We start from the raw sequence: 9,425 nt of genomic DNA, 5'->3' as shown, positions 1-9,425 counted from the left end.
TTGGCAGCAGCTTTTCCTTGCCCTGAGCACAAGGACAGGTCACTGGGGTACGTGGAGATGGGATCCCCCTGCACCCCCTGCAAGCAGCACCTTCATTTGCCTCTCTCTGCAAACACTGTTCAGGTGCCCTGGGCCAACAGCACAGATCCTCTGTGAGCTTTGGGACAGCCAGAGGCACCAGGAGAGAGGACAGGGTCCTGCTGGGTGGGCACAGAGCAGTGGCAGCAGCCCCAGCAGCACTCAAGGAGCTCAGGGACCGGGCAAGCTGAGCGTGGCTGGGCTGATGCTGTGCTGTGTGACAGAGAGCTCTGCTCCAGTGTCATCACACCTTCCCATGGTGCAGGGAAGTCCATGGAGGACTCAGCCTGGCAGCCAGGCTGGCCCCACCAGCCAGCACCCACCTCTGGAGGCAGCTTCAGACAGACTGCTTCGATTAAGAGAGGCAGCTGGGATCAGGTCCTTTTTAGGAATATTTAAATCCAAAGCTCTTCTCCCTGAGGCAGCTGAAGTTATCCAGAGCTCCTGCAGAACGTGTAGGTGCAGCCTCCTGCCCCTGGCTGGAGCTGGGCCATGTCCATGGAGAAACACAGGGCACATCCCAGTCGTGCTCCCACAGCCCTGGTGCAGGAGTGCCCTGGGAGCCCCGGCCACAGCGCTCCTGCCCGGAGCTCTCCAAGCCCACAGGAGGTCACAAGCACTGTAAAACAAAACAAACCCCTCCCAACTCACACACAGGAGCAATCTGAGCTCCTGCCCGCGGGACCTGCTGTCCTGAACCCGGCCCTGGGAACGCTGCAGCACAGACTGGCCTGCGGGGTCACAGTCGGTGCTCTCAAGACATGAACTATTCCATATTCCCTTTTACCCTCCTCGTTCACTGCCCTGCTCTCGTGGGCAGTAACAGCACCCTCGCTGCAGAGCTGCCTGGAACCACCCTGCACTTTCCCCAGCGCAAATGCAAAAAGGGAATTCGGTCCAAACCCCGCTCTGGCTTTGGGATGCAGTTGCAGGGTGCAGAGTACCTGCAGGTGTCCCCACCAGCAGTGACAGGGAACAGCCGTCCCAGTGCTGCTGGAGCTGCTGAACCAGCGGGGTCAGTGCGTGCAGCAGGGTGGGAGCAGCCTGCCACAAATCACTGCTCCAAGCACAACAGGGAGGCGTCCCTGACTCAGGAAGAGCTTTTGCCAACTGAGGAAGCCTTTGGGGACAACCTGAAGAGCCATTTGAGCCGGGATTTGAGTCCTGCATCCTATCTTCTGGCAGGAAAAATCCTTTCCATAACCTGGAGGTTCCTGAGCTGTCTGACGAGGGCCTCCAGAGGCTGAGGGATGAGGTGGTCTTCACGCAGCAGGAAGCTGAGCCCCACTTCTGAGCGCTGAGAGGAGCTTGGTGGGAGGCAAAGACCTTGGCAGGCCTTCAAGGTGTGACCCTGCTTTAGGGCAGGTGAGTCTTAGAGGGGTGGAAACAAACTCTGCAGATGCTCAGCTGCACTCGAAGTCACCCTCCCGTTTTGCACAGGGTGATGGTTGGTGTGGGGGCACCCAGGGACCTCTGGCACAACCAAACACCCTGTGGGTGGGTGTTTATAAACAAAAGATCTTGTTAAAACAATCAGAACTAACATCTGCCCCTCTCCCAGCTGAAAGAGGAGGGGAATGCTGGTTCCTGAGCTGTTTCCTACCCAGGATAAAATCATCTCAACTGTCTTAGCAGTGAAGTGTCTCTAAGCTGTGGAAACCAGCTCACACGTCGGTTTTTGAGGACACTTGAATTTAGGAAGTGGCTTAGATGGAGGAGCTGGGCAGCACCCAGCTTCTGGCACTGCTGTGCTGTGGGGGTTGGGATTGGGCTGACCAGGGGCACACCTGGAGCTGCTGCACCCACACTGCATCGAGGTGCTCTGCAAAAAACTCACCACAAAGCTGCAGCCCTGCTCCCAACCTGAGCCACTGGGAAGCAAAGGCATGGCAGTGCAGCCACATGGCTCCAGAAGGGAAATTTGGGAGGAAATCCACATTTCAGTCAAATGAAAGAGATGCACTTTGAATTATTTTTATTGGGGATAGTTGGGGTTTATTCCTCACAACAGCTCTGGAAGCAGGAGTTTGTGACAGTCTTTGAAGACCAACAATTAGAAAGAGGTGAATCAAACCCCCAGTGCCAACATCCACGGGGTTTCTTGTCTGGGAATTCACAGCAAGCTGCAGAAACCTTGTACAAAACCACAACCTGAGAAAACAATGTCATAAATACCTGCTCAGTTTTGCTCAAAACATGGCTGTGTGCTCTTCCCGAGCTGCTCCCAGGCCACATCTCACCTGGGACTCAACGGCAAAGAGCCTCTTCTTGGCCTCTCAGGACTGGGAACAAGCCCAGGATTCCCACTCCATCAGCCCAAACTGTCTTTTCCAGTGAGTATTGCTTAATATCCATCAGTTGCTGCTTTGGGCTTTCTAGATAATGGCTGACCACGGTGACGTGTCCCCAGAGGCAAAAAGCAGAAGAGCTCTGAGGATGAGGTGTCACCACCAGACGTGAAACGATCCAGAGGTTACTTCTGCACCATCTGGCACAGCTGAGCAGTCTCTGAGGCGAGCCCAAACACACCTGCAGGCAGAAATCTCACTGCAGGTGCCAAAGGTGAGCTCAGGGATGAGCTCAGAAGAGCAGCAGCTCAGGAACAGGTCCAGAAAATGTTCTCCAGAGGATGTGGTCACGTAGGAGCTGGGGAAGGCAGTGCTCTGAGTGCCTGCATGTTTGTGAGGGCAGGAGGCACAAATTATCCCAGTGCCAGGTGTCCAGCCCTGCCTCTGCTCTGCTCACACCAGCCAGGACCAAGAACAGCAAAGAGCTGTGAGCCTGGAGGGAGTGAGAACGAGGTGACAGATTCTGCAGGGGCAGGGACCCAGGGACTGCTTCATCCTATTGATATCCTGCAGCTTTTGATGCCACCTCACAACTCCTCAATGACCAGAATCCCAAATGAGAATGTGACGAACAAAGCATCTTGCAATTATTGGGAGGCAGCTCAGGCTTCCTCGCCCTTCCTTTTCCACAGAACATCAGGGAAAAGCAAAGTCTCTGGAGAAGAGAGACCACGTTGCCCAGGCTGCCAGCCCTCTGCCTGGACCAGGGCAGAGCCAGTGCAGGGCTGAGAAAGGACACCTTGGGCACAGCCTGCTGTAACACACTCCTCATGAGCACAGAACTCTGCAAATCCCGAGAGCAGGGCTTGGTCTCTGCGGTAAATCCCTACAGGAGGTTGACTTTGGCCACAACCTGCTTGCAGCCCATCCTGGAGTACTGCTTGTCTCCTGTAGTGTAGTAACTGAGCTGATTTGCCAAATTCTCAATGTGCTTCTGGTCGGGGTAGAGCCCTTCCCTCCTCATCTGCTCCAGGAAGCAGTTTATGACATGAGACTTCTCCAGAAGGACAAAGGGGATGATGTCTGCAGCCTTCCACAGAGGGTGGACACTGATCAGGACTGGCTGGATGATGCTCAGCAGCTCTTCAGCTCCCCGCTGCTGCTGCAGGAGCTCAGTGGATGCATTCTGGATAACAAACTTTGTGATTTCAGCACCTCCCAGGTTGCTTATTAAAATGTAGATGGCATTGAGGAACTCGTTGGTTTGATTGGGTTCAAAGAATCGGCTGAGAGTGTCCAGCAGGACGGGGGACATGAGCTCAACCTCATCCAGAATAAACACTGGGGTCTTCTCCTCTATTTCAGCTCTGGTAACCATGTCAGAAATCTTCTTAGACAGATCTATTTCACAGGTCAGGGGAGCCACCCCGCTGGGGCAGTGGTGCATCACAAAGTACTGGAGCACAAAGTCATTGTCCATGACAGAGCGAAAATGTTTGGCCAGCACCCAGCCAACGTGGCTCTTCCCAACCCCTGTGGGGCCATTCAGAGAGATCACCAGAGGCTTGTTGTGGATGTGGGTAGCCAGATAGTCTTTCAGTAATTCCACAATGCTTTCCACAGCAACCTTCTGCCCAAATACTTCCCGGTGCATGGTTTTCTCCAAACCATCGAGGTCGTACTTTTGGAGGTTATCATCCAGGTTCTCTATGGCATTGAGAATCTGGAAGAAGATAATGGCAATGAGCAAGAGGAGGCAGCGCTTTGCTTTGCTTTTCTCCTCTGCTGGGAGGTATTTTTTTGTTTTATCCGGGTAGAGGACCATCCTGGATTTCCTCCGGCTCTTTTTCCGCCTGCACTTTTTCACGGAGTAATGCTCCACAGACGTGTCGAAGGTGAAGTACTGGGAGCTCTCAAAGCCAGACTGATTAAAGAAGGACATGGAAGGGCTGTATAGGGAAGTTCTGTTCAGGGACAGCTGCCTTTGGAGCAGCCTGGTGTGGACAAACTCCGCAGACTTTTCCCGAGGGAGCTCTAAATGCAGGCGGCTTTTCTTCAGCCCCTGGTAGCGCCGGCGCAGGCGGACGATGGCCCGCAGGGGAGAGGAAATAGATGTTATTTTCTTGGAAGCAGCAGGGATTACAGCATCTGGCACTTCCTCCACGTCACTCTCAGAGCAAGACGCCTCTTCTTTTGTGTCACAGGGCATTTCCCCTTCCCCATCGCTGTCAGTGATGGGAATCTCCTCTTCCCCGTCACTGCCAGTGCCAGGAATTTCCCCTTCCCCGTCACTGCCAGTTCCAGGAATTTCCCCTTCCCCGTCACTGCCAGTTCCAGGAATCGCCCCTTTCCCATCTCTGACAGTGCCCAGCGTCTCTCCTTCCACACTGCCCTCAGTGAAGACAATTCCTGGGTCACAAGGAGCCTCTTCTTCTGTGCTGGTCTCAGCACAGGGCACCTCTCCTGCGTCCTTCTCTGCTCCAGATGTGCCTCCTATGGGATTGCTCTCCACGCAGGGCATCTCCACTCCCAGATCCCTGAGGACGCCTTTTCCATCCACCTCAGAGCAGGGCAACTCTTCCTCCATCTTGTCTGGTTCTTACAGCCCATTCACATCATCTTCTCTCTAAAAAGGAAAGGAGTGATGTAAAATCAATTTTCCTAACATCAGGAATTGATTGATAGCAGTGGAATTAGACAAGTATCCCCCTTTCTAATGGGCAGAAAGCTGCAGCAATCAGCAATGGCAAAGTGGCAGAGACTTTCAGACCTAAACTGACTTTCTGGAAGATGAGCCAGATGTGCAAAACTACAGGTGAAATTCAGTGTAAATTAATGTAAATTGATTTTATAACACAAACCCAACCCTACCCTCAGATGCAGAAGGGAAGGTCAGAGCTGGCTGGGGCCAAAGCCAGAGGCTCTGCTGTGAGCAGGAGGCAGGACAGCAGGACAGACTGACCTGTGGTCTGAACCAGAGCTGCCCAGTCGTCTTTCCCTACACCTGCTAAATTTAAGGAAGACACAAAGCCCCACCTCTGGGCCAGCACATGCACACAGGCACGTACACACCCTGTGGGAACAGTCCCTCATCCACCCACGGACACCTCTGGGGCTGTGGGTGGGCATAACTTGCTGTAGGTTCCATCCTGGCTGTGGTGGCATCTCCTGGGGGAGGATTTTCCTGCCTGTGCCTGGCAGAGAGGCGAGATGAGAGCTGTCCCTGGATGGGAAGGGCTCAGAGGGGCTGCAGAGAACCAGTGTGGCTGTGCCTGAGCCTGCCATGGCTGTGGGGAGAGGAGCAGGGCAGCCCCACAGCACCCCAACCCTGCCCCTCCCAAGTCCTTCCCTGCCCTGTGTGCCCACTCACACCCCGGGACATGTGGGAGGGACACAGGGGCTGCCACATGAGACCCTGGAGCTGCACAGGAGAGCTCAGGGACGTGGTCATCCTGGGATAACCACCTGAACTGACAACCTCAGCTGGCAAACAAGGAAAGGGAGAGGCCAGAGGGATGTGACAGAGGCACAGACCCAGCAGGGAAGCCCCTGGGAGAACGCAGCTCTGCAGGGTCGGATGCAGCCCCATGACCACCTCCACGTGCTGCCCTGACCCTGCCTGGCACAAGGCTGGTGGTGGCAGAAGCTGTGCCACGGTGGGAGGGCGTTTTTCCGACACCTCTGGGCTGCAGCAGTGCTGACACAAGGCACAGTTGCTGCTGTGACACTGCCAGCCCCAGAGCAGGGAGCCGGCACGGGCAGCGTGAGGAAAAGCTGCTTTCATCAGCCGTCCTTAAAAAACCAACACCGGGTCTTGCCAAAAGCACCACGACTCTGGAGAGAACAAGGAGGTCTGGAAGTTTGTTATTAACTCGCTCCAGCTCAGCAGGAAGTCAGCAACCTGCACGAAGTCACACTCTGGACAAGGTTTTACTTCCCCTGCCACCGAGCCCGAGGGCACCCCGGGGGCTGTGCAGAGCCACAGGCACTGGGAAATGCTCCCTCTGCCTCCTCGCTTCACCCCACGCCCTCCCTGGCTCCTCTGAAACGCAAAGCTTCACTCCCACTCCGTGCACGAGTCAATTTCGGGACCGTGTGCGGGCAGCCAGGTGAGGCCAGTCCTCATCGCTGGACCTGCCACTGCTGTGCAGCAATTAACCCCGAGTGCTAATTGCTGACTAATTCCTGACCCTGTGCAGGGTTTGGTGTGCAAAGGCAAAACCAGCCAGACGAGATCTGACAAGGATGCCCTGAGGCCTCCAGGAAGGAGGGCTGGATGCCACCATCACTGGGATGCCACCCAAAGGATGCCACTGGGAGCCCTGGGCTGTCCCACGCCACCCTGGAGTCACACCCTTGCTCCTCTCCATCCTGCATTGCCTTGCTCACATGGTGCTGCAGGTCCCCAAAGGGACAACTGTCCCCAAAGCCACTGGGGAGCAGCCCCTGCAGCCCAGACCAGCATGGACCCCAGGGAGCAGGGACACCACAGAGCTCAGCCAGGGATGAGAAAGCCCTGCAGGCACTGACACACATCCCACAAACCCAGGGGGAAGTTTTCTCAGCCCCAAGCCCTTGCAGGTGAAGAGGGGGTTGGTTAAATGCCAGGGGAGAGGCTATGGAAATTTACAGGAAAAGTTTTAGAGAAGAGAAGGCTCACAGAATCATGGAATAGTTATGGCTGGATGGAACCTTCAAAGACCATCTCGTTCCAAACCCCTGCCACAGGCAGGGACACCTTCCACTAGACCAGGTTCCTCCAAGCCCCATCCATCCTGGCCTGGAATGTTTCCAGGGATGGGGCAGCCACTCTGGGCAACCCCTGCCAGGGCCTCACCACCCTCATTCTAAGAAACTTCCTTATATCTATCTAAAGCCACTCTCTTTTAGTTTAAAACCACCACCCCTTGTCCTGTCATAACAGGACCTGCTACAAATTTTGTCTCTCTTTTTCAACAGGCTCCCTTCAAGGACTGGGAGGCTGCTCCTGGCAGGGAAATGAGACACCCCAAACACTCCCCACGGACGCTGCCAGCCACAGCCAGGAGCTGCTCCAGCTGAAGCATGAAGGGATTTGGCTGCTCACAGCCCAGAGCCAGCTCTCCCACTGCCATGTACACACAGAAAGCCCAAAGGCCCTACAAGACCCATGGGGAATGGTGAGAACTGAGTGCTCACCAGCTGGGAGATGTTCAAGATCCTCTTTCCCAAAAGCCCAGCAGCATATCCACCCCACTGGTGTGAGATGCCCAACCCTCCAGATGAGCCGAGCAAGGCAGGGTGGAAAGACAAAACCCCATCCTGAGCAAGGACTCTGTCCAGTCATGAATACAACAACCTTGTTAATGCCATGACTCAGTCCCTAATACCTGCTGGGATTTACATAGGACTGGAAGCTTCTAAGAGCAGCCCCTGCACACTCAGTGAAGGGTCGGGGCCGGGCAGGAGGCTGTGCCAGCCTGCAAGGATGCAGTCTCGGCAGCTTATTTTAATATTTGGTGAGAACGACAGCAAAGAGAACCCGGGAATTCGGTCTGCAGCATCCCAGTGCTCGTGTAAACACTGCTGATCTCTGTTCTGTGCCAAGCCTGGACACCGCTGGAAAACTTGCACTTGGAAACACGCCTGGGAAGCCTCCAGCTCTCCTGCTGTAGCCCTTGCAGTGTTTGCATTCGTGCTCCCTGCTGCTCCAAAACAACGTTTCCACAACAGAGGAGCCTGTGTGGGCAGCCGGAGGCAGCCTGGGAGAGGGGACCGGGACGGGGACAGCCCCCGGGCAGGCGGCAAAAGCCCCTGGTGGCAGGAAAGGCCAGCAGAGAACCGTGTCCCTGGTTAAAGTAACCCGGCTGAGGAGGCTGCACCCCAACCTCAGCCTCTCTGGATGAGCAAACCTGCTGGGAAAAGGGAACAGCTGGGAAATCCCAAAGATCGATATCCCCCTCCACCCCCAGCTGGAAGCCAAACCCTCCATCGAAAAGGGAGCATTCCCACGGGGAAGGTGGAACGAAGCAGCCCCCTGCAGATAAAGGGCTCAGTGGCTGGGAGGAGAGATCCGGAAAGGCGGCAGGGGCCAGCACGGCCCCGGCATCCCGAACCGCAGCTGCCCGGGGGCCCGGTCCGGGAGCGAGCCGAGCAGCGCGGTTTGACTGCGGGCCGGAGCCCGGCGGGGCAGGCGCCCACGGCCCCCGGACACGGCGCAGGGTGACAGGGGTGACAGCCAGCCCCAAAGCCAAGCCCGAAGGGGAGGACAGCAAGCGGAGGGGAAGAGCCTGAAGCATCCCAAACCATCGGGAGCAGGAGCATCCCTGCAAAACCGAGGCGGCTTTTGGTGGAGAGGAGCGAGTGGGGACTGGCGGGAGGCGGTGGCAGGGATGGAGCTGGAAGTAGCCGAGGGGTGCCCTGGTGAGCCCTGAGGGGTGGGGAGCAGGACGGGGAGGCGATGTTACCCGCGGTGTCCCCTGGGGCCGGTCACCGGCGCTTCCCTCCGCCCGCCGAGCGCAGCCTCCGGCCTCGGACGGGGCCGGCAGCTCCTCTGTCGCCGCTCTCATCCGTATAGAAACCGGCCCCGGAGAGGAAATGGTGAGGAGGAGTGGCCCTGGGCGGCACTTCCTTCTCCCCGTGCCATGGGATGGCCGCTGCCGGCCGGTTCCCTGTCCCCCTGCTGCCCAGAGCCCTCCCCGGCCGCTGCCGTCACGGCCGGGACGGGGCAGCGGGGTGAGCTCATCACCCCGACACCCCCGAGAGCCCCGGCAAAACATCCCCACCCTCCGGGGTGTCATTCATTAGTCATTAGCCCGGAACCCATCACCCTAAAGGTCAAAGAGGTGACGCTGCCGAGAGAGGTTAATTGGGGCTGACGCGGTGCTTGGGTGCTCCCCCTTGCCAGCAGGGGAAACAGGGAGAAAATAGAGGGAATCCGGGGGAAACAGTGAGTCCATGAAAAATAATGAGTCTGGAAAAAAACAGCAACTCCAGAGTAGTTGGTTTGTCTGTCCCTGGGCAGGTCCTGACTGCGGCCGCTCCTGGCTCCTCTGTCCCCAGCCCTCCCGGAGCTCCTCG

The 9,425-nt window shown here is 56.6% G+C and overlaps 1 protein-coding gene across 1 annotated transcript; it reads right to left on the bottom strand.

The window, feature by feature from the left end:
- Positions 1-2,036: 2,036 nt before the first annotated feature.
- Positions 2,037-9,273, bottom strand: TOR4A (torsin family 4 member A). The gene is made up of 2 exons (XM_069031931.1): positions 8,813-9,273; positions 2,037-4,992 (listed from the first exon to the last, which is right to left on the bottom strand). Exon 2 carries the CDS (start codon positions 4,951-4,953, stop codon positions 3,253-3,255), a length of 1,701 nt encoding a protein of 566 aa, XP_068888032.1. The 5' UTR covers positions 4,954-4,992; positions 8,813-9,273; the 3' UTR covers positions 2,037-3,252.
- Positions 9,274-9,425: the final 152 nt, after the last annotated feature.

The sequence above is a fragment of the Aphelocoma coerulescens genome, chromosome 17, assembly GCF_041296385.1.
Source record: "Aphelocoma coerulescens isolate FSJ_1873_10779 chromosome 17, UR_Acoe_1.0, whole genome shotgun sequence".
Classification (NCBI taxonomy): domain Eukaryota; kingdom Metazoa; phylum Chordata; class Aves; order Passeriformes; family Corvidae; genus Aphelocoma; species Aphelocoma coerulescens.
The sequence above is the reverse complement of the archived record's forward strand: the minus strand, read 5'-3'. Positions and strand labels throughout refer to the sequence as shown.